At 41.2% G+C, this 26,815-nt stretch overlaps 1 protein-coding gene across 4 annotated transcripts in view; it reads left to right on the forward strand.

The window, feature by feature from the left end:
• The window catches only part of Gnb1 (G protein subunit beta 1), a 67,469-nt gene that overhangs the window by 26,320 nt on the left and 14,334 nt on the right, over positions 1–26,815 (forward strand). For 3 of the 4 annotated variants that reach the window (XM_028891487.2, XM_028891490.2, XM_037203279.1), the window contains exons 2-6: positions 1,964–2,012; positions 10,950–11,046; positions 17,433–17,471; positions 19,021–19,127; positions 26,544–26,607. In XM_028891487.2, coding sequence (XP_028747320.1) covers positions 10,990–11,046; positions 17,433–17,471; positions 19,021–19,127; positions 26,544–26,607 — 267 coding nt within the window. In that variant the 5' untranslated portion in view covers positions 1,964–2,012; positions 10,950–10,989. The remainder of the gene's footprint in view (positions 1–1,963; positions 2,013–10,949; positions 11,047–17,432; positions 17,472–19,020; positions 19,128–26,543; positions 26,608–26,815) is intronic. The other variant, XM_028891489.2, reaches the window with a different exon arrangement.

The following is a 26,815-nucleotide window of genomic DNA, read 5'->3' on the forward strand; positions in this document are numbered from 1 at the left end:
TTAAGGTTTCACAGGTTTATTAGTCTTTTATCATCATGGTGGGACATGGCGGTATACAGGCAGACATGATGCTGGAGAAGGAGCTGAGAGGTCTACATCTTGGTACACAGGCAGCAAAAGCAACTGGGTGTAGCTTGAGCATATGAGACCCCAAAGCCCACCTCCACAGTGACACACTTCCTCCAACAAGGCCACACCTCCTAATAGTGCCGCTCCCTATGGGCCAAGCATTCAAATGCATGAGTCTGTGGGAGTCATTCCTATTCAAACCACCACACAGGGTAAGCTGAGTATGGTGCTACACACCTTTAATTCCAGCACTCAGGAGGCAGAAGCAGGCAGACCTCTGTGACTTTGAGGCCAGCCTGGTCTATATATCAAGTTCCATGCCATACAGAACTACATAGTGAGACCCTATCTCAAAAACAGAGCAAAACAAAATGTTTTTAAAAAAAATTAAATATTTTGGTCAGTGGCAGCACACGCCTTTAATCCCAACACTCAGGAGGTAGAGGCAGGTGGATCTCTGTGAGTTTGAGGCCAGAGTAGTCTACAAAGCGAGTTCCAGGACAGCCAGCGCTGTTAAACAGAGAAACCCTGTCTCAAAACTAAAAACAAAACAAACAAGGAAAAAAAAAAATCAGGGTGCCAGGTTGAGACCCTTCTTTAGACTAAGAGAATTTAAAAAAAAAATATTTATTATATGTACAGTGTTTTTGCCTGCATGCCAGATCTCATTACAGATGGTTGTGAGCCACTATGTGGTTGCTGGGAATTGAACTCAGGACCTGTGCAATAGCAGCCAGTGCTCTTAACCACTGAGCCATCTCTCCAGCCCCTAGAATAAGAGAATTTGATGGTTCCTCAGACATATACTCATAGGACCTTTTCAGAGAGGATTTGTGGAGGTGGATGGAGCTTGCTTTTACTGATTAACTTGTGTTCCCTAACTTCTACTTCAACACCCACCTTTTCTTTTTGGGGGTGGAATTCATATAATAGAAAATTAAAGCATTTTAAGGAGAATGATTCAGTAGCACTCAGTATATTCACATTGTTGTGAAACTACCTCCTCTACCTAGGTATATATTCTTATCACCCCAAAAGAAGCCCCTGTACCCAGTAAAATCTCACTCTATTGAGGGAAAGTCTAGGATTAAGTCAGTATTTATTAACAGGTAATATCAGTACAGTACACTCACGACACAAAAGAAGCTGCCTGTTACCACTGATTCAGCTGTTGCTGCCTCTCTTGGGAAGGTCACCAAGCCATGGCTTCAGCAAGTCTTCCACAGAGCGAATATGCATGCCTTGCCTTATATTCCTGTCCCCAGGTCACTTACTCTCTAATATAAACTCCACTCCTGGGCCAAGCCACCCCTTACTATTGGTTATCAGACCGAATGGCAGAATTCCCTCAACAACTCTTCATACATGGCCCCATGCAACTCCTGCAATTTTGTCTCTGGATTTGCCTATTTGGGGTATGTCGTAAGTAGAATCATCTACTGTGTACATGGCTGTAGGTAGGTCAGGCAACTTTTGGGAGTTGGTTTTCTCCTACCTGATGGTGGCTTCCAGGGATTGAACTCAGGTCATTAGGATTGGCAGCAAGTTTTGTTACCCACTGAGCCATCTTGCCAGGCCCTGTCTGTCTGTTTTGTTTACTGTTTCTGTAGTTGTTTTTTTAATTTGTGTGTGTGTGTGTGTGTGTGTGTGTGTGTGTGTGTGTGTGTGTAGACCAGGCTGAGCTTGAGTGCTGTACTTTGATTAAAGGCATGTATCATCATACCCGCTCTTCACTTCTTTATTTTTCAGTGCTGAAAAAATTAAATGCTATAATGAGTAGAGCAGTTTATGGGGGAGAAAGTAGTAGAGAAGAGGATGGTTTATGTGCTCTTTCCTAAAATGTAGCTAATGTAGCCCCAATATGCTAAAAACATAACTTTTTTTGTTGTTACAGATAGACTTACATGTGTGGGAAAACAGACCAGAAACACTTCTGAATTAAGGTAACTTATATATAATTGGTAGTCTTCAGTTTTTTTTGCGGTTTGTGGGGTTTTTTTGGGGGAGGGGTTGGTTTTTTGAGGGAGTCTCACTATGTAACTCTGGCTGTGTAGACTCACTGTATACACGAGGCTGGCCCTGAACTCACGAAGATCCACCTGCCTCTGCCTCCCAATGGCAGTGATTAAAAGTGTGCTCTATGTCCATCATGATACTCAACAGTTGTTTTGTTTTATATTTCAAGACAGGGTTCCTCTGTGTCCCTGGCTCTCCTGGAACTCACTTTCAGGTCAGGCTGGCTTGGGACTCAAGAGATCCACCTGCCTGACCAGGGCTGGGATTAAAGGTGTATGCCACAGAGCCCAGCACTGATCAATTCTTAAAGTACAGTATTTACATTTCTTCTGTGTGTTTGTGGCTAGGTGTCTGACTGAGGTCCTTGCCCATGCTACACCTGTGCTCTACTGGTAGGCTACATCTACCACCAGCCCAGCGTGGATTTTTTAATTTATTTATCTAGTTTTTGTTATAGGTTTTTTTTTTTTCTTTTTTTTTTTTTTTTGTTTGTTTTTTGTTTTTTGTTTTTCGAGACAGGGTTTCTCTGTGTAGCTTTGCGCCTTTCCTGGAACTCGCTTTGGAGACCAGGCTGGCCTCGAACTCACAGAGATCCGCCTGCCTCTGCCTCCCGAGTGCTGGGATTAAAGGCTTGCGCCACCACCGCCCGGCAGGTTTTTTTTTTTTTTTTTTAAGGTTTTTGTTTTGTTTTCTTTTGTTTGTTTTTTGAGACAGGGTTTCTCTGTAGCTTCGGAGTCTATCCTGGACTAGCTCTGTAGACCAGGCTGGCCTCGAACTCACAGAGATCCACCTGCCTCTGCCTCCTGAGTGCTGGGATTACAGGCGTGCACCACCACCACCGCTGCCGCCGCCGCCGGCTTGTTTTTTTAAATTATGTATACAGTGTTCTTCGTGCCAGAAGAGGGCACCAGATCTCATTACAGATGGTTGTGAGCCACCATGTGGTTGCTAGAATTGAACTCAGGTCCTCTGGAAGAGCAGCCAGTGCTCTTAACCTCTGAACCATCTCTCCAGCCCCTTTGTTATAGTTTTACTTTCTCTTACATGGCCTCTATTACTCTGTTACAGTTTTACCTGTTCTTTTGCTGTATTGTCTAGTCTAGCCCTGACCTGCCTCATTCTCTCAAGAAAATTGCTGACACTTTAGGAGGTCACTCCCTTTCCCTCCTTTTTCTTTTTTTCCAGTCTGTCTTACTAAATGTAGGCCTGGCTAACCAAATTCATACCTCTGTCTCCCCTGTGTTGGGATTAAAGGCCTTTTTTTTTTCTTTTTTAAGATTTTTAAGTTTTTTTTGAGATTTGTGTATGTGTGTGTGTGTGTGTGTGATTTATATGTCTGTGCACCATGTGCATGCAGTACAAGCAGAGGCCAAAGAGCATACCAAATCCACTGGAACAGAATTACAGACACCTGTTATCCCCTGTATGGTGCTGGGAATTCACCCCATATCTTCTGGGGAAACAGTCAGTACTATTAACCATAGAGACATCTCTCTGGCCCTAAAAAAGATTTATTTATTTTTATTTTAATTGTATGGATGTTTCACTTACATATATGTATCTGTATACTACATTTATTCAGTGCCTTTGGAGGTCCAGAGAGGACATTGGATCCTTTGGAACTAGAGTTAAAAGATAGTTGTTAGTCCCGTGTTGGTGATGGGAACAAAATCCCAGTCCTCTGCAAGAGCAACCAAGTATTCTTAACCACTGAGCTATCTCTTCAGCCTGCTGCCCCCAACTTCCCTTTGATGTTTCACCTTGTAGGCCAGGCTGACCTTAAAGTCAAGCAGTCTTCTTGCCTCGTTTTCTCAGCATGCTGAAATTACAGGTGTAAGCTACCAATATCTGTCCCATTTCTCTATTTAAAAAATTTGTATGTGTATCCGTGTGTGTGTGTGTGTGTGTGTGTGTGTGTGTGTGTGTGTGTGTGTGTGTGTTGGTTTTATTTTTAATTATATGTGTGTGTTTTTCTGTGTGTGGGTATTTGCATGTAAGTGCAAGTGCCTCCAGAGGCCAGAGGGTTCAAATTGCCTTGAAGCTGAATTCTCGCTAGAGTAGTGTGTGCTCTTAATGCCTGGAGTCTCTCTTCCCAAGCCCTCTACCTTAGTTTTTTGAAACAGGGTCACTCACTAAATCTGAGACTCACTAGTTCAGCTAGGCTGGCTGGATGGCCAGTAATTTTTAGGTTTTTGTTTATCTCTGGTTCCCCAGTGCTGTAATTACAGTCACCATCATGGCTAGTTTTTTACATGGATGCTGTGGTGCTGATCTGAGCTCAGGTGCTTTATAAACTGAGCCATCTCACTATCCTCTCTGTGTATGTGTGAGTGTGTGCGCACGGGCGTGGGTTGCACACATGTACCTATGTTTGTACAGAGGTCAAAAGAGTGTATCTAACCCTTCAGAATTGGAGTAAGGCATTTGCAATAATGCCTAGCTATTACTGTATGTTTGTGTTTGGTTTTGGCTTTCGAGACAGGATTTCTCTGTGTAGCCTCAGCTGTCTGGAACTAGCTTTGTAGACCAGGCTAGCTTGGAACTCAGAAATTGCCTACCTCCACCTCCGGAGTTCTGTGATTAAAGGCAAGTGCCTCCAGCCGGCTTTCTTTTCTCTTTGTTTTCTTACATTTCAGTCAAGCATCAAGATTCAAAGTCCATAAATTTGGGAGTCATGGGGCAGGAAAGAGGTTTGAAACAGGATATTAATTTATAGCACAGGTTGACCCAATTCTCAAAGTCCTCCTGTCTTAAGTTTTTTGAGTGCTGAGATTAGAAGTATGTTTCACCTTACCAAATTTAAAAGGTGACTATTAATAGAAAACTGAAATACATGAAAAAAGTTAACCACTTGGAAAACTCCTATCAGCAAACTTAAAATCATCACCAGCTCATAGTTGATCTTATTTCTTACATATACCCCTATCCATTTCTCTATTTCTTGCTTGTTTTGAAGAGAATCTTTGTTGTTAAATACTTTGTGTATCTTTAAACACGAAACAGTACTATTATCACACTTCCAAAATGTGTTGGCAGTTGCTTCCTACACAGCTCCCTGTCTGTATTCAGGTCTAGTGCTGTTTGCTTGGGTTTGGCTTCACAGTTGGTCTAATCGCTCCTCCCCCCCCTTCCTTCCTCCCTCTCTCCCTTCCTTTCTTTCAGATTAAGACAGGATCTTACTTACTATGTAGCTCTGGCTATCCTGGAACTCACTATATAGAACAGGCTGGCCTCATACTCATACCTGTCTTGCCTCCTGAGTGCTGGGATCAAAGGCATTGACTTACCACCCCCAGCCACTATCATAACCTCAAATCTTTTAGAAATTCCTGTCTTTGAAAGTAGCATCTCACACAAGGACAGTAGTGTTCTTTGCCAATGTGACTTCTACTCAAATGTCAGCTATTAACCTTTGAGTTGTTTTGTTGAAAGGGACACTTCAATATTATAATCACTGAGAGGCTTATGGTTGAGGGACACTGTCAGACTGATTATCTCATTTAATTTTTGTTTTAGCTCTGTGACATAGATGATGTTATTCCCAGACCACAGTGAAAAGTGATTTAGTGAGGTCCTATTTGTATATTGGAGAAACTGAAATTCTTTTTATTGCCCCCCTCCCTTTTTTTGTTTGTTTTTTTGGGACAGCCTTAGCTGTCCTAGAACTCGCTCTGTAGATCAGGCTAGCTTTGAACTCACAGAAATCTGCCTGCCTCTGCCTCCTGAGTGCTGGGATTAAAGGTATGTGCCACCACTGACTGACGATGGAATTGTTTTTCAAAATATGCACCTTTAAAAAAATTTAAATTATAGTTTATTTTGTGTGTGCATGGGTACCAGAATGCACATAGGGAAGTCAGGCCAACTGGCAGGAGTTGATTCTCCCCTTATATGAGGTGTATCCTGGGCAATCAAAATAAGGCTGTCATGTTTGACATCAGGTGTCTTTACTGGCTGAACCATCTCAATGGCCCATATTTCTCCTTTTTATCAGTAGCAGGCTTGCAGCCCAAGTTTAATTGTTAATAGCTGTCTAATAGTAGGGCCCTGAGGTCACTGTTGAGGTACTCTGTCATGATTTCTTTCCCAGGGATCTTGATTGGAGGGGCATTCTGCGGCTGCTGTCTTTGTCACAAAGTTGGGGATGTTACATCTCATACCACATATGTGAACTATTCTAATCATGTTAGCACTTTACTTAAAGATACTGCATGTCACTTAAAGTAAGGCCAGGTCATATCAGCTTGTTTGTTGTCACATAGTGGGCAAGCACCCTACTTTTGAGCTACATCCGTAGCCCTATGCTTTTAAATTATTCAGATTTCCTAAACAGCAGTTCTAAGTAAAGCTGAGGGCAGATGTGGGTCACGGGCAGTCCTGAGGCCTCAGCAGGTCCTGTCTTAGTGGATTAGGGTGGAAAATGCCACCTCAGCATAGCCAAAGCTTACCTGGGACATGCTTTGGAGGAGAAGAGTTGCCCAGGCAGGCAGACCTGATGGTGGGGTTTCCAGAAGGGCCAAGGGACTAACGACACTGAGGAGAAAGTCAAAAGTGATTAAATGTAAGTAGGACTTCTTAAACATACATTTATTTTAAATCATTAAAGCAGTGTAAATAGCATTTGCAGTTGTGTGCTGCACTCCAGACCGTAAAAGGTAATAAATATTAGGACAGCAGGTAAAGGCATCCATTGTTAATGCTTCATGGAAGGAGAGAACCAACTCCTTCAAGTTATCCTCTGTCCTTGTCAGGTGTGTTCCATACACACACACACAAATAGATAAAAAGTTAAAAAAAAAAAAAAAGATTACTAGCTATTAAGATCCTTTCTTTCCTTTCCTTTTTTAAACATACTGTGTGAGAGTCAGAGGGTGATTTTATGGAGTCAAGTTTTCTCTTCCCACCTTTAGGGGTAGGTTCTAGGGATTGAACTCAGATCATCAGGTTTACATAGCAAGGGACTTAAACCTACAGAGCCATCTTATTGACCTAAAATCTTTCTTTTTAATTGAATGCTCTTTTCATATACTATGGAAAAAATACATGACAGTTACCCAACTATAGTGCTTAAAACTAGGAAAATGGATTTACTAGAAACCTAGTAAAATTTTTTGATAAAGCTGATGGGCTATTGAGATGACTTTCTGTAAGTTACTGGCTACCAAGCCTGAGGAGCTTTTAAGTCAGCTCAGAAAGTTCCTCTGTTTACAAAACCCTGTTAAGTGTGTTGTTTTCAGTCTTGTGATGTAAAAGCTAGGTCAACTTTAGTGTTTATGTCTGGGGCAACTGCTGCTTGTTGACTAGACTAGTTCAGGGTACCTCGTGACTTTGGCTGATACTTTTTCTTACATGGATGCTGCTTTGGGTGGAAGATCTCTATAGCCAGAGTGACTTTTAATAGGGTAAGAAGTGGTAGAATATAGTGACCCTGACTCTGTAAAACCAGTGAGAGGATTTGCAATCTGTAAGGTAAAGCAAGCCAAACACATGCAAGACTAACATGGCACCACATCTTTCTATCTAAACACCATGTTGTTATTCATTTGGAATTTTATTCTATTGTATATGAATATTTCTAAACTTTAGTTCTTAGATTTTGTGTGCTAAAGACAGAATGACCCAGTCTTTTCCTGCAAAAGTAAATAATGTTCTCTAATGCTAGGGATGTCCAGGGAAGCCTGAAGTGTTCTCCCATTGTGAAGCTTTCCTAGTGACTCAAGCATCTACTCTAATGCATTTAAAAACAACCACTGTAGCCAGAGATGGTAGTACATACCTGTAATGCTAGCACTGGAGAAGTGGAGTATGAGGTCAGACGGGTGTAATGGTAAATTTAGTTCACACTAGGCCGGTTAACAAGATTGTCTCTTTTTTTGGCGGGGTTCGAGATAGTTTCTCTGTAGCTTTGGACTAGCCTATCCTGGACTAGCTCTGTAGCCCAGGCTGGCCTCGAACTCACAGAGATCCACCTGCCTCTGCCTCCCAAGTGTTGGGATTACAGGCGTGTGCCACCACCGCCCGACAAGATAGTCTCTTAATAAAGGCAGGAGCGGGGTGGGGGAGCATTGACAGAAAATGAGAATACCATTGTGGTCAGAGATCTCTTGGAAGCTCTGTTGCTCCATATCCTGCTTTTCTAGAGAGCTCGGCAACAGCAGGTGCTAGTCTAGGAATATGGAGGCTCACGTTTAGTGCACAGCTGCACCTTTATAGGCTTTTCTTGGTAGTCCATACTGGTGATTACTCTCAAACTCATTTTTCTCAAGTTAAGCACTTTCTGTCCTGACCAGCAACAAAGGCACTTAGTTGGAGGGGATTTTGTTACCAGTATATGCATCAGGAGCCGGTAGTGTGGATCATTGAGGGTATTCATATTTTTCTGTAGAATAGAAAAGTATAAGGAACTTTAGCAATTAAGCTGTGGGGTCATCCAGATGATTTACCCAAGATATGGTTTTTTTTTTTTTTTTTTTTTTTTTTGGTTTTTTCGAGACAGGGTTTCTCTGTGTAGCTTTGCAGCTTTCCTGGAGCTCACTTGTTAGCCCAGGCTGGCCTCGAACTCACAGAGATCCGCCTGGCTCTGCCTCCCAAGTGCTGGGATTAAAGGCGTGCGCCACCACGCCCGGCCCTAAGATATGTTTTACTCTTAATGAAAATAACAGTGGTTAGTTAAGCATGTGATATTAACTTTTGAATTTTGAGAAAGATTTGAGATGATCTTGACACAGTCCTAGGTACCCTGGAGCTCACCATAGTACCAGAGAGGCCTCAAACTAAAAACAGTCTTTTACCTCTACATTTCCCAAGTTCTGGAGATTAGAGGCATGCCATCACTCCTAAGGTTTTGTTTGCATTCACATGGCACACGTAAATACAATGCTGTCAAAACATTCATACTCCGTAGTTTTCATGGGGACGTTGGTATTAAGCAATTCCACCTTCAATTTTAAGGTGCTTTAATCACATTTATGATTAACAGCCAGCATCTTTGTCAGAAATGCAGCCTGTATGCCAGGTACAGTGACATGAGGCCTGCTATTCCAGCACTTGAGATTCTAAGGCAAGAGATTTGCTTATCAGTTCAAAGGCCAAGCTAGGCTACCGAAATGAATTCCAGACAGGCACACAGGTGTCTCTATGTATAACTTCCTCTGAGGAAAAGAAGTCTCTTTCTTGTTTTATTTTTATTTTTGTTGGTGTTTTGAGACAGGGTTTCTGTGAAGTCCTGGCTATGCTGGAATTGGGTATGTAGGTCAAGCTGACCTTGAACTCACAGAGATCCTTCTGTTTCTGCCTCCTAGCTGCTGGACTAAAGGCATGTACCACCACACTCTGCTTTTATTTTTTTGAGGCAGTGACTAATGTAGTACAGACTGACCTCAAAGCACTGTGTAGCTGAGGATGACCTTGAACTTCCTGTTTTACAGGTGATTTACAGCACAAGTGAGGATTCATATATTGTAGGCAAGCAACCTACTAACTGAACTATATCCCCAATCTAGGAAGTCAGGTTTGTTTGCTTATCTAGTTTTGAAACAGTTGTAATATATCCCAGGCTAGCCTCAAATTCTATAGCCAAGGATGGCCTTAAAGGGTGACTTGGATCCTCCTGAGTATTTCCAATGTGCTGAGATTATAGATATACACCACTGAATCCCATTTATCCTGGGGCTGGGCTCAAATCCAGAGCTTCATATATGTTAGTCACACACTCTACCAACTGAACTTCTGCATCCCAAGGCTGAAAAAAAATCATGTTTTATAACAGGATGATCTCAGTTGTCTCTGAGTTTGGGGAATATTGTCTTATATGGCTGGGTATGCAGCACTTGACCAGCCTTTTTCAGTTCATACCTAAAAGGGTGAAGATATTTCTGAGCTTCCTGGGACTCTACAGCCTAGGGTTTTAGTAGAAATAGAGGACTTCTGGATACTGGATACCCTTTGTCCTTTAAGGCTCATGATGACTGCCATAGCTTCAAAGTACTAGTTTTCCAGATTACCCTAGTCCTGTTTCCTGAAGAGATTACTCCTGGTTTCTTCATGTGGTAGCTATTCTGGATGTCTGGCATTGTTCTTAGTTTCTGAGAGACTCAAAATCTTTTCATGAGAAAGGCCTATGCTGTTTTAAGTGATATTGTTTTTATTTTTCTGGAGATTGGGTCTCTGTGGTACAGGTTGGCATTGAACTTAAGATCTTCTTTCTGGGCTGGAGAGATGGCTCAGAGGTTAAGAGCACTGGCTCCTTTTCCTGAGGTCCTGAGTACAATTCTCAGCAACCACGTCATGGCTTACAACCATCTGTAATGAGATCTGGTCTGCAGGGATACATGCAGACAGAACACTATATACATAATAAATAAGTAAATATTTAAAACACCTAACTAGTGTATTATACTACCACTATTGGCATTAACAGTTTTCATTTTCAGTCTACTACTACATTTTCAGCAATGTATTAGACATTGTTGTACTATACAGAGTCAGTAAAAAATAATGATTATGTTTATAATCCAGTCCTAGATAGGGTTTTAAAAGTTCTTATGAATGCTGTAGGAAAGTTCTCTGTTTTATGAGATCATAGCTCTGAAGTTTTCAATTTCCTAGGTTTTTTTTTTTTTTTTTTTTTTAAAAGACAGGGATTCTCTGTGTAACAGCCTTGGTTATCCTTAGAACTCTCTTTGTAGACCAGGCTGGCCTCGAACTCACAGAGATCCTACTGTCTCTACCTCCTAAGTGCTGGCATTAAAGGCGTATGCCACCACACCCAGTGTTTTACTTGCTTTATAAATTACTCAAAATTAAGTTTTCAATTAAACAATCATACTATAGCCTGTCCATTTCATGCCATGTTTCTGTTGCAGAGCTTGGATTCTGAAGTGTGGAAAGCACTGAGACCTGAAGATGAGTGAACTTGACCAGCTGCGGCAGGAGGCCGAGCAACTGAAGAACCAGATTAGAGTATGTAGCCATGTTTATTTATGTTTCAGATCAGAAGGTACCTGTTATATGCATAACAGAGTGAGGTGAAATTGGTCTATTATGTGCTAATCATGCTCCAGATACCTGGTCTATTATGTTTCAGAAATTTTGTTTTCTTACTGGCTTTAATTTTTTGCTTGAATTTACATGGCGTTTCTGTAAAATTCATCAAAGACTTTGAAATTCTTCATCTGGGGAACTAGGTTTTTAGGTCCTCCTTTGGCTATTGTGGGTCACTGTATGAGAAGGTGGCATCAACTTTAAGAGGAAAGCTGCTAAACTGAGAAAGAAAAAGTTACTTGAAGTGAAAGGATCAATAAAATGGTATTTTAGATGTGCCTGTCTTATTTTTCATGATTTTGAAGTGGGTTGTGCTCCAGGATGACCATTGGAATGTACATAACAGCTCTTGGGTCACCAGAGAGAGCAGATGTGTCTACCTGAGTACAAAACTAAATGAAAGATAAATTTCAGCTGGGTGGTGGCACACGCCTTTAATTCCAACACTCAGGAAGCAGAGGCAGGTGGAACTCTGAGTTCCAGGACAGCCAGGGTTACACAGAGAAATCCTATTTTAAAAAAAAAATGAAGGGGAAAGATAAAATTCAGTGTATTCTGATTCTTTCCTTATGGGGTGGTACTAGAGAGAGAACGGATGCCAAGCAAATGTGGGTTTTATAGTTTAGGGGTTTATATTTTATTTTTTTACTTGAGACAGGGTTTCATTTTTCACTATGTAACTTTGGCTGTCCTGGAACTCAAAATGTAGATCTCGTTGACCTTGAACTCAACATTATATGGAGACAATTCAAGTATGTATTTTCTTAGACTTGGTCTAAAGAGCAAGGAAAAAAGACTTAAGACTTAACAAGGAAAAAAACCCTAGTTTTCATTTTGTTTAGGGTTTTGTATATTTGAAATAGCTTTCTCTGATTTTCATGTTCTCATTTGTAAGGATATAGGTGTCCTCAGAGTCTTATTCAATAAGTTGTTTGTAGCTAGAGTTTTCCTGCCTTGCCCACAGTCAGGACAAATCTTTGTCACCCGCCAGTCCCACAGCCGCTCAGACCCAACCAAGTAAACACAGAGACTTATATTGCTTACAAACTGTATGGCCTTGGCAGGCTTCTTGCTAACTGTTCTTATAGCTTAAATTAATTCATTTCTATAAATCTATACCTTGCCACGTGGCTGGTGGCTTACCGGCGTCTTCACATGCTGCTGGTCATGGCAGCAGCTGGCAGTGTCTCTCTGCCTCAGCCTTCTGCTTCTCAGAATTCTCCTCTCTCCTTGTCCCACCTACTTCCTGCCTGGCCACTGGCCAATCAGTGTTTTATTTATTGACCAATCAGAGCAATTTGACATACAGACCATCCCACAGCAGTTGTTGGCAACAATCAGTATCTACTTAAACAATAGTCACATTTCCTTTAATTTGTCAATTGTATTCAGGCTGCCAGTGGGACTTTATGGAAATCTCCAGCATCATTTTAGCCTTTTTGTTTTGTTTTGGTTATGATTTTTTGTTTTTCAAGACAGGGTTTCTTTGTGTAACAGCTCTGGCTATCCTGGAACTCATTTCGTAGACCAGGCTGGCCTCAAACTCACAGAGACCCACCTGCCTTTGCCTCCCAAGTGCCAGGATTAAGGCATGTGCCACCACTGCCAACTTTCTCTTGAATTTAGAAAAGATAACCAGAATTGCCTGAGATTTAGAGCTAGAGATAAAACAGAAAATATAAAATATCCTCTGCTGTAAGTACTTCATGCCTGGACATCTGAGTCTAGATTGTCCTAGTCAGTGTTTTTTTTAATGTGTCTACTCCCCTGGAATTAATAAAACCTTCTAAAATATTTGGTATGATATAAAGTTATTTCCTGAAAAACAAATTTAAATATCAAATATTTCCCTAAATGTATTATGTTTTTTACATGGCAGGCAAGTACTATAGCAGTGAAGTACACCTCTAGCCCTAATACTCACCTAAAGTTTTTTTTAGGGGGGCAGGTTCTTTATTATGGTACTAGATTGATCTCAAAATTGTGAGTTCAGGTGTTCCTTCTGTGTCAGTCTCCCCCATAACTGGGATTGTTTAGCATGCCTGGCTTCCCCTAAATTTTGTATAACTTAAAAACTTAAAGCCAGGAGCTAAGCATGGTGGTACACATCTTTAATATAGCACTTGGGAGGAAGACGAATGATAGTAGTTCAAAGTCATCCTCAGTTATATGGTAAGCTTGAGACTAGCTAGCCTAGGTACCATGAGACCTTGTCTCAAAAGGTAACAGCAGGACTGGAGAGATGGCTCAGCAGTTAATGGTACTTGCTACACTTTCAGAAGACCCCAGTTGGGTTCCCAGCACCCAAGTCAAGGGGATCGCAATCCCATGTAATGCTTAACTCCAGAGCTACATAGTAAGACCCTATCTTAAAGGGATAGGGAATTTGATACTTTCTCTGGCCTCTACTGGTACTTGTATATACCCACACAAACACACAAAATAAAGACAAAAAAAAAAAACCCAGAAAAACAAAACTTAAAGCCAGGTACAATGAGGCATGCCTGTAATGCCAGCAAATCTAGAGATTAAAGCAGGAGTATTGAAAGTTTGAGGCCTGTGCATGGACCATATGCCTTTGAGATTTTTATCTATTCTTTGTTCCAAAAGTTCTGAAAACTAAGAATATAGAAATTAAAATTCTGAGGGAAAAAGGAATAGGTATTGGATAACGACCTAAAATTATTTTTCAAGTTTATCTTAAAGATAGTCCTAAACTATAGTGTGATTTAAGTTTTTTGCTCTTTTGAGATAGGGTCTTAACTATGTAGCTCTGGCTGTCCTGGAACTTACCATGTATCCTGGAATGGCCTCAAAGTCACAGATTTGCCTGCCTCTGCCTCCTAAGTGCTAGGGACTAAAGGCATACACCACTATATTTATTGGGCTTGTGATTTGAACTTTTTAAGGGGAATAGGGTGGAGATAGCTATTCTCTTTTAACGTTAAACCAGCATGGATATCAACTACATGGCAGAGGGGAGATTTAGAGAAAGGATAAGAAAGCCCAAGAGTTGGGGAAAGCATGCTTAGAACAGAGCTAGAAAGGAGAAAAGGAAATATTCAGAAAAGCTAGTGGCTTTACAACGCTAGATGGTTACAGCCTTATAGCTACTGAAGCTCAAATTGTTTCACAGTAGCTGAAGAAAGATTGCATGGCCAAGGTAAATGTCACACAAGTATTTATAATATACATGCTTACTTACTCCCCATGTTTTTAATCTTGTCACATGTATAGTCCCTAGTGCCCTCTTTTCTGCACCCACAGAGTGCCCCTGTATACAGTACTCAAGAGGTAGAAGCAGGAGGATCAGGAGTTCAAGGCCATTCTCAGTTACATATGAAGTTTGAGACCAAGTGAGCAACACAAGGCTCTGTCCCAAAAGGGAAAATGTAAAAAGCAGGTAAAAACAATCTTAACAAGTTTCATTTAGTCCCATGTAGCTAATTAAAGTATTATTTCAGTCAGTACTTTACAGTACTTTCATTTCAGTTTTGTTTTGGTTTTAAAGTTCAGTGCCTCACTATAAGGCCATACTTCAGTTCACACTCACTGTGTTTAACATGGACAGAGTAACTCATGGCTCAAGACCTCCATTGTGGACAGCCCTATCTTTGTCCATTCCTAGTAAAGATACTGCTTCACTCTCCTAATGAACATTATCTTCACAAATGACTGCATTGAATTTGGACCTTGCCTCTCAACACTGTGCTACTTTTTACAATGGATTGATTATTGAGGAGAAGTGAAGACCATTGAGTCTCCAAATGGAAAAGGAGGACTTTTTTGTTTGTTTGTTTTTGAAACAGGGTCTCACTATCTGTTGTTTGTTCTTCGATTTGTTTTTCATGTGAAACATCCCCTGTAGTGGTTTGAAAGAAAATGGCCCCTAAAGAGAGTGGCATTAGTGGGAGGTGTATGGCCTTGTTGGAGGAAGTGTGTTACTGTGGGGTGGGCTTTGAGATCTCCTGTGCTCAAACTACTCCTAGTGTCACAGTCCATTTCCTGTTGCCATCTGATCAAGATGTAGACAGCACCATGTCTGCCTGCACACCGCCATGCTCCCTGCCATGGTGATAATGGACTCAACTTCTGAAACTAAGCCACCATCACAATTAAATGTTTTCCTTTATAAGAGTTGCCTTGGTCATGGTGTCCCTTCACAGCAATAGAAACCCTAAGACAACCCCCTGCCCCCCAAAAAACAAAAACTGTCAGTATTTGTTGTTCCTAAGGAAACATGGGCTCTCAAACAAATGTTTAATTAGAACACATATGTGTTAGATACAGAAGAACTTAACTTACTCTGGTTGATGAGCTGCACTATAAACACAGTCCAAAATGTACTCACCCAGAGACTGAACTGAGCTGGACGCAGACTTTCTACTTTCAGTGGGAGGGGACAATGCCTTCCTGAGATGGGTCAAGCCTCTTCTGTGGTGGTGCTTTTGCTCTCACACCCAGACAGGACAGGAAATTGACTGATTTTGTTGAGTGGACATTATATTCATATTCATGAATCCATTAAGAAATTATTGTGTGCTGGTCGGTGGTGGCACACACCTTTAATCCCAGCACTCGAGAGGCAGAGGTGCTGGATCTCTGTGAGTTCCAGGACACCCAATACTGTTACATAGAGAAACCCTGTCTCAACTGCCTCCCTACCCCCCCCCCAAAAAAAAAAAAAAAAAGAAGAAAAAGAAATTATTGTGGCTGGGCATGATGGCACATGTCTTTAATTCCATCACTGGGGAGGCAGAGGCAGATGAGTCTATAAATTTGTCCATCCTAGTCTACATAGTGAGTTCTGGGCCAGCAGGGGCTAAAGGACCTTATTTCAATTCTAATTAATTAATTAATTCTCAGACAAGCAAGATGGCTCATCAAGTAAAAGTACTTGCTGACTACCATTCTTTTTTTTTGGTTTTTCGAGACAGGGTTTCTCTGTGTAGCTTTGCACCTTTCCTGGAACTCATTTGGTAGTCAAGGCTGGCCTCGAACTCACAGAGATCCGCCTGGCTCTGCCTCCCGAGTGCTGGGATTAAAGGCGTGCGCCACCACCGCCCGGCTTTATTTTTAAAATTCTTATTAGTCTTTTAAACCCAAATCTATACATTATATCAACAAGTATTGGCATGAAAAACCCTTGATAATAATTTGCTATTCTAAGCCCTTTCTGTGCATTTTACTGCAAATTTTTTTTATGTAGAAATACTTGGTTATAGAATTGCATTTTGATTACAAGCAGAATCATTAAGGATGAATTTTGAACCTAGAAGTCTGTTCATACAGTGATCATCATCTCAATATTTTTACCATGTCATCAACTTGTAAATTAAAACTCTTGCACTATGAGGTGGTTTATCCTTGAACACTTATCTGGGAATGTGCTACCTCATTTGAAGAACCTGGACTGTTGCCAGCTGCTGCTTTTGAAGCAGGTGGTCAGTTTCTTAGTCGAGAAGAACCTGGACTGTTGCCAGCTGCTGCTTTTGAAGCAGGTGGTCAGTTTCTTAGTCGAGGTTATCAGTTCCTTTGAATTATGCGTGTACTTAAGTTTTGAACTTTTAAAAGTGGGGTTGTCTCATTTTCCTTCATAATGAATATCTTTTATTTATATATGTGTGCTATTTTGAGATTTTTTTAAAGGCTTATTTCACTTATTATTGAAAATACTTTTTAATTAATTTGATAAATTAAAGAAAAATTACAATGATATATTCTTTTGTAGGTCTTAGCTGCATTGGTTGTTTTTATAGATAGAAAATATTGCCTACTGCTATTTTGTTACCATTTGGAGTTTTATTAACAATTCTAGATTTCCAATTCTTTTCATAGAACTTAAATTTAATCGTTTGGTTTGAAAATAAAGTCCTTGGATAATGCATTCTCAAAGAGAAGTGTTTTGGTCTGGATAGCAAGCTGGTCTTCAGCCTGTTCCTTTCCTTGCAACTCCTCCTGCTCTCAGGTAGACTGGGAAAGACAGAGCAGGTGTGAGTTGGCTTTGGGAAGGTAGCCTCTGCTCCCAGGGTACTCACTGCTATACAGACTTCCAGTGTGGTATTTCCTGGAATTATCTATAGTTCCAGGGTCCCTAGAGTTCTGTGGAATGTGCATGTCTTATGCAGGGTTAGGGATTGTGAATCATTTCTGTTGTGGCATGAACAACTCAAAAGCAGCAGTGAACTTGGGAGTATTAAAGAAGAGTACTGATCCTGACAGTGGAGGCTTCCTGAAACCTTGGTAGGGAAAGTCGTGAGATTGAAAGTGTGAAATACAACTATTTCCCATTTGTTGTTTCATAGGATGCACGTAAAGCATGTGCAGATGCGACTCTTTCTCAGGTAAGAAACAATCCACCTATCATTCATTCATAATGCACAGTCTGATGTGGGCATTCCTGTGGAACTTCAGGAATGAGCACTCTGTCCTGTGGGGTGAGAATATAAAACCACTGCCAAGACTTTTTATTTTGGAAGTTGATTCTGATGATAGATAGGCATTGAGGACCAGTGAATGTTCTTTAAATAAAAATGAGATCTCTACCATATGACCAACAATTTTACTGCAGACTCATGTCGAAAAGAATCAAACTGATTTTAAAACATGTACAGGGCTGATAAGATGACTCAGTGGATCAAAGGTGCCTGCCACAAAGCTTGACAACTTGAGTTCAATCCCTAGGGCTCACATGGTAAGAGGCTCTCACAAGTTGTCCTTTGACCTCTGCACATGTGTGCCACTCCTCTATCCCAATAAATAAAATTCATTTAAAATACATATATGGCTGTCAACTCTTGTTGTATAGTTATGTTTGCTTTGGTAAAACACTTTGGCTAAGAGCAGCCTGGGTATGAAGGATTGATTTTGGCTTACACTTCTAGATCATAATTCATCATTGAGGAAAGTCAGGGCAGGAACCATAGAGTATTGCTTACTGGCCCACTTTCTCAAACAGCCAAAGATAATCTGCTTAGAGGTGGTATTGCTTACAATGGTCTGGACCCTGCTACATCATCTAACAGTCCAGACAGTGCCTCGCAGATATGACCACAGAGGAATCTGATCTAGGCAACTCTTTAATTGAGGTTCTCTCTTCTAAGGTGAATCTAGGTTGTGTCAGGTTCGCAATAAAAAAGTTACTAGCACAACAGATAGAAATACACCTTCTCCTTGGGAAATTGGTGTCTGGTCCTCAGACCTCATAGGTAGACACAGATTTTTTTTTTTAACTGTGTATCCATGACTGTGTTAAAGTATGATTTGCACACTAGATAAAGGTGCAGATAACTCATAATTTAATAAAGCAATAATAAAATTTTAACTATTCTAGAGTAGTTACATGGGTATACGCTCATGATCTTAAGATATCTTACTGTTTGCACTGTGGATGACACGGTGCCTGCATACTGGATAAAAAGAAGTGAGTGGCATAGGTACTGTGGCATGTAAAGAGCATGATGGCTGTAGTGTATTGCTACTTGACAAACTTGGGGACTCATTAGACAAAAGGGATTCACACCTCAGGCACTGCAGGATGAACAGTTCAATCGTGCTACTTAAGAGCAATGTGCAGTTTAAAGTTTATGAATTGGCTGCTGGAGAGATGGCTCAGCAGTTAAGAGCATTTGTTTCCAATACCCCATGGTGGCTCATAACTCTATAATTCCAGATGCAATGTCTTTTCTGACCTCCTAGGGCTCCTTCATGCATTTGTTGCACACAAGCATTCAGGGATCACTGGTCCTCAATGCATACACATAAAATATTCTAATACAGGATTTTCCATTCAGTATTTTTTGGTTCTCAGTTGATATTATATGACAGAACCCACAGAATGCAGGTGGAAAGTCTATTTGCTGAAGTTAATCTGCACTAACTTTATATTTTAAGATCACAAACAACATTGATCCAGTGGGAAGAATCCAAATGCGAACCAGAAGAACGCTGAGGGGGCATCTGGCCAAGATTTATGCCATGCATTGGGGCACAGACTCAAGGTACAAATGGTCCCTTCCAAAACAGTGCTTGAAATGTTGGTTGAAATGTTGGATTTCTGAAAGATAATGGTTAGCAAGTTGAGTTGGTGCTGGATGATGGTGGCACATGCCTTTAATCCCAGCACTCAGGAGGCAGAACCAAGCGGATCTCTGTGAATTTGAGGCCAGCCGGGTCTACAGAGTGAGCTCCAGGACAGGCACCAAAAGTACACAGAGAAACCCTGTCTCGGGGTGGGGTTGCGGGGAGTTGAGTTGGTATGGGCATAGTGGCACACACCTTTAACCCCAGTACTCAGGAGGCAGAAGTAGGCAGATCTTTGTGAGTTCTAGGCTAGCCAAGACTACATAGTAAGATCCCATCTGAGAAGGCAGGGATGGGGGTGAGTTAGAAAACTTGTTCCATCAGTTGCCTGGCAGCCAGGTGTAATGTTCACAGGTGCATATTCTTCATTCAAATCCCTGTTTAACTGTCTGACTTCACTACTGTCTTTTTCATGCTAGCACCAGCTTTTCTTCATCCCTCACCTTTTAGATACTGGATCTTTGTTTTCCCAGCTCCTCTGTGGCCTGGGTTATAATGCAAGAATTGAGCAACAGAAGGTATAAGGTACTATGTTTTCAGCAGCAGACTGGTCCCAAAAACTACATGTGGTCTCCAGTGATTTTTTTCATCCTCACTGGAAGACTTACGGAATATAAATGAATTGCTATCCTTATCCTCCCACATGGCCCTACCACCTACTTGCTTATCATTTGAAGAGATACTCCATTTTTGCATTTGTATCTTTTATATGCTGATAACTACCCTTTATTATTGGACCTCTAGGTCTCTTGTCTTTCTTCTCCACTTACAAGGAAACAGTGCAACATAGTTCGTGACTGTAGCTAGCCCTTCTACACCCAATGGAATTTTTTTTGGGCTTTTTGGGACAGGGTTTCTCTGTAACAGCCCTGGCTGTCTTTGAACTCAGAGATCCACCTGCATCTGCCTCCTAAGTGCTGAGATAAAAGGTATGCACCACCACTGCCCAGCTCCAACAGAATCTTAACATCCTCTTTTTTTTTTTTTTTTTTTTTTTTTTCTTTTCCATTTTTTGTTATCAGAGTGGAATTTCTGCTTGGCTTTTCTTTGTGAAATTATCTGCTTTAGGGTATAAATAGCTAGAGAACAAAAGATGCTATCTTTAGTTCTCCTCAGGGTCCCTATACAATTGTTTATGCATATGAGCACTTTATGTGATTGTGATTGTTTAATGATGGAAGCAGTCCCATTAGAACAGAAAAACGGAGTGGGGTGTTGCACTCTTGCTCAGAGGGTTCGGCTTCAGTTAGAAGTATGTTTCAGATCATGAATGCATTGTGTTGTTGCTGTCAGAATTGTTAAGAGTAGATTTGTTCATTGCTTATTTTTTGCAGTGCTGGGCATTGAACCTAGGGTCTCATGCCTGCTAGGCAATTGTATATCACTAAGGTGCCCAAGAATAGATTTTGGGGGAGGATGTTTGAGACAGGATTTCTCCATGTCTTGACTGTCCTGAAACTTGTTCTGTAGACCAGGCTGGCCTCAAACTCACAGGTATCTGCTTGCTTCTGCTTCCCAAGTACTGGGTTTAAAGGCATGTGCCACCACCACTAGGCTACCAAGAAAATATATTTTAAATATTCCCACCACAAAAAGATTCTAAATTCACTTAGTTCAATCATTCTGTAATGTAAACATTAAGCAATTTATATAGTCCATAATTATTGTCAATTAAAAATAAAGGTCATTCAAAATAAATAAAATTAGAAAATGGTTAAATTCAAAGATATTCTTTAAAGATGTATAAAATTAAGTATGGAATGAAAGAAAATATTCTTACTGATCCATGCATCACAGAATGCATTATCAAAGGTAAGTGGTACGAGGTAGCTTTTTTTCCATGTATGAGAACATTACAAGAGCTGTGCATTAGTCAATAGCCTTGGACCTGGACTGAGAATCAAATGCTGGGTTCTGGCCTCTTGAGGTACTAAGTCATCCTTCCTCAGTTAAGCTCTGAATGAGTTGTCTGGAAAGGTAAGTGTGTGCTTCGGGTAGGTGTATTCAAAGATCTGAGAACAGGTGTGTGGCCTGAGTAGTAAAGGGTAGTTAGGGTGAGATACGAAGGCTTGTATTCCAACTAGTCTTAAGCATGAGTTTGCCTTGAAATTCATGGGTCAGAAAGAAGATGTGTGTATCAACAGGATACCAGGTCCTGATAGTCTTATATCAGGAGCATGATATTCCTGTAAACAAGGAAGGCTCATGGGTGATTTTTAGTTTATTCTTTCTTGGGCAGTATGCAGGGAATATGACATGTGTTTTACTATTGTTCTTTGAACTTTACAACATCACCCTGAAGCTCTCAAAAGACCAATCAGTCAATAAACTGGAGCTCTTAAGCTGACAGAGTACTTGCCTAGAATGCACTAGACCTGGGATATCGCTAGTATTGTGTAACTAGGGGGGTAGAGGGGAAGGGTGTATGCCTATAATTCCAGAACTCAGGAGGTGCAGGCAGGGGGATTACAGAAGCTTAAGATCAATCTCAGCTACACAGCAATTTCTGGGCTAGCTTGGGGCTACATGAAACCCTGTCTCAAAAAGCAAATAAAACTGGGCGGCCGTGGCACACACCTTTAATCCCAGCACTGGGAGGCAGAGGCAGGTGAATCTCTGTGAATTTGAGGCCAGCCTAGTGTACAAAGTGAGTTCCAGGACAGGCTCCAAAAGCTACAGAGAAACCCTGTCTCAAAGAACAAGCAACAACAACAAAAAAGGCAAATAAAACCTTCCAAAATAGAATTTAGGGATTGTTTTAGATGATCATTCTTTCTGGCTTAGACACTGAGTCCTACAGAATCTGCTGTTTTGTTTCAAGGAGGGGCAAGAGGTTCTTCCAGGTCCACACAAAGCTATTTTTCAGTGTGATAGTAACATCATATAGGTTTTAATTTCAATTTTCATTCATTCATTCATTCATTCATTCATCATTCATCATTCATTCATTCATTTGGTTTTTCGAGACAGGGTTTCTCTGTGTAGCTTTGCGCCTTTCCTGGAACTCACTCTGTAGTTCCTCGAACTCAGAGATCCGCTTGCCTCTGTCTCCTGAGTGCTGGGATTAAAGGCGTGCGCCACCACTGCCCATCTAATTTCAAATTTTTAATCAAACCATATCTATTCTAGAAATTTCAGCTACAAGAATATTAGGGCATATTTGGAGGTAAACCTCAGCCATTCATTCTGGGCCTTTGAAACTTTCATCACACCATGCTTGCCTTGCTTGTCTGTCTGTCTGTCTCTGTCTCTCTGTGTCTCTCTGTCTCTCTCTCTCTCTCTCTCTCTCTCTCTCTCTCTCTCTCTCTCTCTCTCTCTCTCTCTCTCTCTCTCTCATATGTAGCTCTGACTGTCCTGGAACTTACAATGTAGACCAGGTTGACCTCACATTTACAGGGTCCAGTTGTCTGCCTCAGAAGTGCTTGTGTTAAAGCTGTGCATCATCACACCCTGCCAAGCCAGGTTTTGATATATAAACTTCCTTTATAAAGAACAATGCATATTGTAACAAAATATATTGTGACAGAAGGACAATTTCAATCCTTTGTCACAGAATTTATCACAGAACTAAACTGGGCACAGGCACCAAGTATTGTGAAATTATTAAGGCCACTCCATGTAGTTAAAAGGGAGGTTTATTTTGTGGGGTAATTTACAAGTGAATGGATAGTTTACAGAGTCTGGGGAAGGTGTAGCGCAGTCCTGTGGTGTTCTCTGGAAACTCTGCTCAGTCTACCGCCAGGGTCCAGGAACCAAGAGAGCCCCTGCATCCAGAACTCCGGTCTTCAGCATCCTCTCTCAGCCTCGCCTTATAGGCGTGACCATTACCGAGGCCTCAATGGGGGTTGGAAATTCCAGGTCAAAGCTGGAATGGCTACCCACTACAATCAAGCCTGTTGCTACAACTTTTTTTTTCTTCTGTTCTACAGATTCAATTCAAGGTTTCCTGTATAGTAAATTGTTCTTCACAAATGAATTGCACCTTAGCCCTCTGGAGCATTGAGCATACCAGGCAAACTCTTGACTATTAAGCCATCTCTTTACCTCCTTAGATGATTCTTCCTTTTCTGGAGATAGGATACTGTGCAGCCAAGGCTGACAGTTGCTCAAGCTCTCCTTTTATGGTGCTTAAAGTCCACTCCTCTACCCATGTTTAGTCATCATATATAAGGTGCTTTCACCTTATTACAGTATAAGGGCCCTCTGCTGCTCTATTTCTGCCTGGTCTTTTCGAGGCTCTGAGAAACGGTATTAAGAGACATCTGTAGTAGCTCATCCTCCAAGTTAAGGGGTCACCTTCAGAGAGCTCAATAATTGCTGACTCAGTGAGGAATTAAGACAATGCTAAGCCGTGAGCTGATCCTCCAGAAGGTGAAAGAAGACACACATTCTAATCTCAGGTCATGTAACTTGGAGGAACCAACACAGTTCACTGTGCTGTCTGAAGTCTTTCCCATTCTGATCTCCAGTAGAGATAGAAACTGGGAACCAGCCAGATAGCTGCGTGGAACAAAGAGTGGCAATCACATCCAAACCCCTCATATCTTGACCCAGCCAAAGAGACTTTACCAGGCTCTGGGAAGTAGAGAGGGGAGAAAAACCCACAGGACTGAGAAAACATCTTGAATATTATTACAAGTTGGATTTTAGGGCCAGCAAGATGACTCAGCAGGTAAAAGTGTCTGTCAAGCAAGCCTCCATTAAATTGATCACCTGAGACAGGTGTGGTAGCACTTGCATGCCTTTAATTCCAGCACTCAGGAGGCAGAGGCAGGAGGATCTCTGAATTCGAGGCCAGCCTGGTCTACAAAGTGAGTTCTAGGACAGCCAGAGTTGTTACATAGAGAAACCCTGTCTCAGAAAAACCAATACAATAAAATAATTGATCCCTTGGAACCCACATGGAGGTAGAAAAGAACTGATTTCTTGGTGGTGTCCTCTGACCTCTACATGCCTGCCCCTCCCCCATCTCTCTGTGTCTCTCTCTCTCTCTCTCTCTCACTCTCTCTCTCACACACACACACACACACAATTGAATCTTAGTATAAATTAATATTCTGCTAAACACATTACATACATACATGCATACATACATACGTACGTACATACATACATACATATATATGCACACACGTCCCTGTTCAGAAGCCAAAGGAAGGAGGTTGGTTGGCCTGCTCGATCACTTTGCCTAATGCCATTTATTGAAGGAGGGAGGAGGTCTTAAATATAGGCTTACAGCACAATGGGAGAACCCCGGAGGGCAGAAGTTTGCTATCGATGTTTTACAGTCTTGCATCTAAGCTGTTAACACCCATTATGCTGGATACACAGACAAGGAACTTCCCTTAAGCATTCAGGAGGGTGGAACCCTACAGGGAATTAGCATAGGGAGGATATCAAGGTCAAGGTCAGCAAGCAAGGCAACAGTTGTCCAAAACTTAGGTTGCATGGGATGTCTGCAGGTCACCTTACCTGTCATGGAGACGCCTGCCCACTGCCTTACTTCTTTACAGCAAGATCTCTCACTGAACCTGAGATCACTTTTTAGGTAGGCTAGTGATCCCAGGGGTTCTAACTCCACTCCACTGCAACACTGGGGATACCAGTATCTGGCCATGACTAGTTTTTACATGTGTGCTAGGCATCTGGTCTTCAAGCTTGTGCTGCAAGTATTCTTACCTATGGAGACATCTTTCCACTGCACACATGTATAAAATCAAATTGCCAGTTACCACAATGAACAAGGATGTAGTCATAAACTGCAGCTTTGAGCCATATAAAAAAATTCTTGTCAACAACTTTTTTCTTTTTCTCTCCTTTTTGATAGTTACAATACGCAGCCCTGGCTAGTCTGAAACTCAACTATTGTAGACCAGGTTGCTCTTGTACTCACATCGATCTACCTGCCTCTACCTCTGAAGTACTGGGATTAAAGACATTTAACCATCACACCCAGCTCAATAACCGTTTACTATGAAGGAAAAAAAAATATTAAGATGATATAAGGGGGAGTGAGAATACATATCCAAAACACCTCCCTAAATAGCTATTTTGGATTTTAAGATGCAACCACATTGCATTTTAAGATGATCCCAGAATTGCTCTCACCCAGATTGCTTTCTAGATAACTTAGATTTCTTTGCCTACTAGTCATGTTTGCCTTTCACAGTATCCTGCCTTAATTCTGCATATACAGAGAACGGATTCCAAACTTAGCATAGCTGCCCTGAATCAGGACAGAGTCACAAGCAGTTCATAATTTGTGGTAATTGGTAGTCTCTTTTGCCTAACCATGTACAATTCTGTCCTTTGTCATCTTAACTACTGTGGAGAGTCCTTAGTTTTTATGGAAACTAGCATTCTAATTTGATCTCAGTGTGGGAAGTTTTATGCTGTTTGTTTGTTTGTTTGTTTGTTTGTTTTTCCGGGGCTTTTGGGGATAGAATCTGGGCCTCAAACTTGTTACATAGTCAAGCCTGGCCTTGAACTCTCAATCACAGTGTCTCCACTTCCCACATTCTTGGATTACAATGTATACTACCATTCCAGCTCATGCAGTGTATTCCAGTTTGCTTTCTATTGGTACTATTAAACACCATGAGCAGAAGCAACTTGGGGAAAAGTTTATTTCACCTTGTAGTTGTAGTCTAATCACGAAAGGAAGTCAAGGCAGAAAACTGAAAACAAGAACTGAAGCAGAGGCCACAAAGGACTTACTTAGCCTGCTTTCTTATACCATCCAGGACCACCTGCTCAAGCATGGCACTGCCCAGTTATTAATCATGAAAATACCCCACAGGCTTGCGTATAGACCAATAGAGTGAAAGCATTTTCTCAGTCAAAGTTCCCTCTTCTTTAAATGACTATAATGTGTGTCAACCCCCCCCCCCCAAAAAAAAAAAAAACAAAAAACAAAAAAAAAAAAAACAGGACAGGGTGTTTAAAATGGTTCCTGAATGGAGGAGTATTTCAAGCTTTTCCCATAATATTCAGGTTTTCTCTTATCAGATGGAACAAAATGGTATCCTAAATATTTGATACTACTTAAGGCTCTGGACCAATCTGTGTATCTAGTTTAACTTGGAATAAAAAAGAAACCTTGCAGAACCAAGTAGAGGTCAGTACTGCCTTTCAGTTAACAGAGGAGCTGGTAGTCTGATCAGCCAGGTGTCCCTAAGGCATGTTATCTGACAATCATGGTGTCACATTGGTCAGACATTTAGATCCTCTTTTTCTTATTATTAAATGTATTTGATTTTGAGCAAGTAAATGTAGTTTTAAAGCTCTAGTTGGACATCACCAAGATTTGTTTGTTTCCTTTATTTTTTCTCTAGGCTCCTTGTCAGCGCCTCTCAGGATGGAAAACTCATCATCTGGGACAGCTATACCACAAACAAGGTGGGTAAAAGCAAGATTCTTTCTGGGAACACTAACAGTCTGCTCATGACAACTCAAGAAGTTTTTGTTCAGTAATGATCTTGAGGATGATAGAAGAGCTCATGTTGCTGGTCCCTGTGCTTGACACACAATTGTGCTGTGGTTCCTGTCTTAACCATGTAGAAATGAGCTGAATGCTTCTTTGTGTTGGTAGAAGAACGGGGTTCCG

This window comes from Peromyscus leucopus, chromosome 2, assembly GCF_004664715.2.
Source record: "Peromyscus leucopus breed LL Stock chromosome 2, UCI_PerLeu_2.1, whole genome shotgun sequence".
In the NCBI taxonomy this organism is placed as follows: Eukaryota; Metazoa; Chordata; class Mammalia; order Rodentia; family Cricetidae; genus Peromyscus; species Peromyscus leucopus.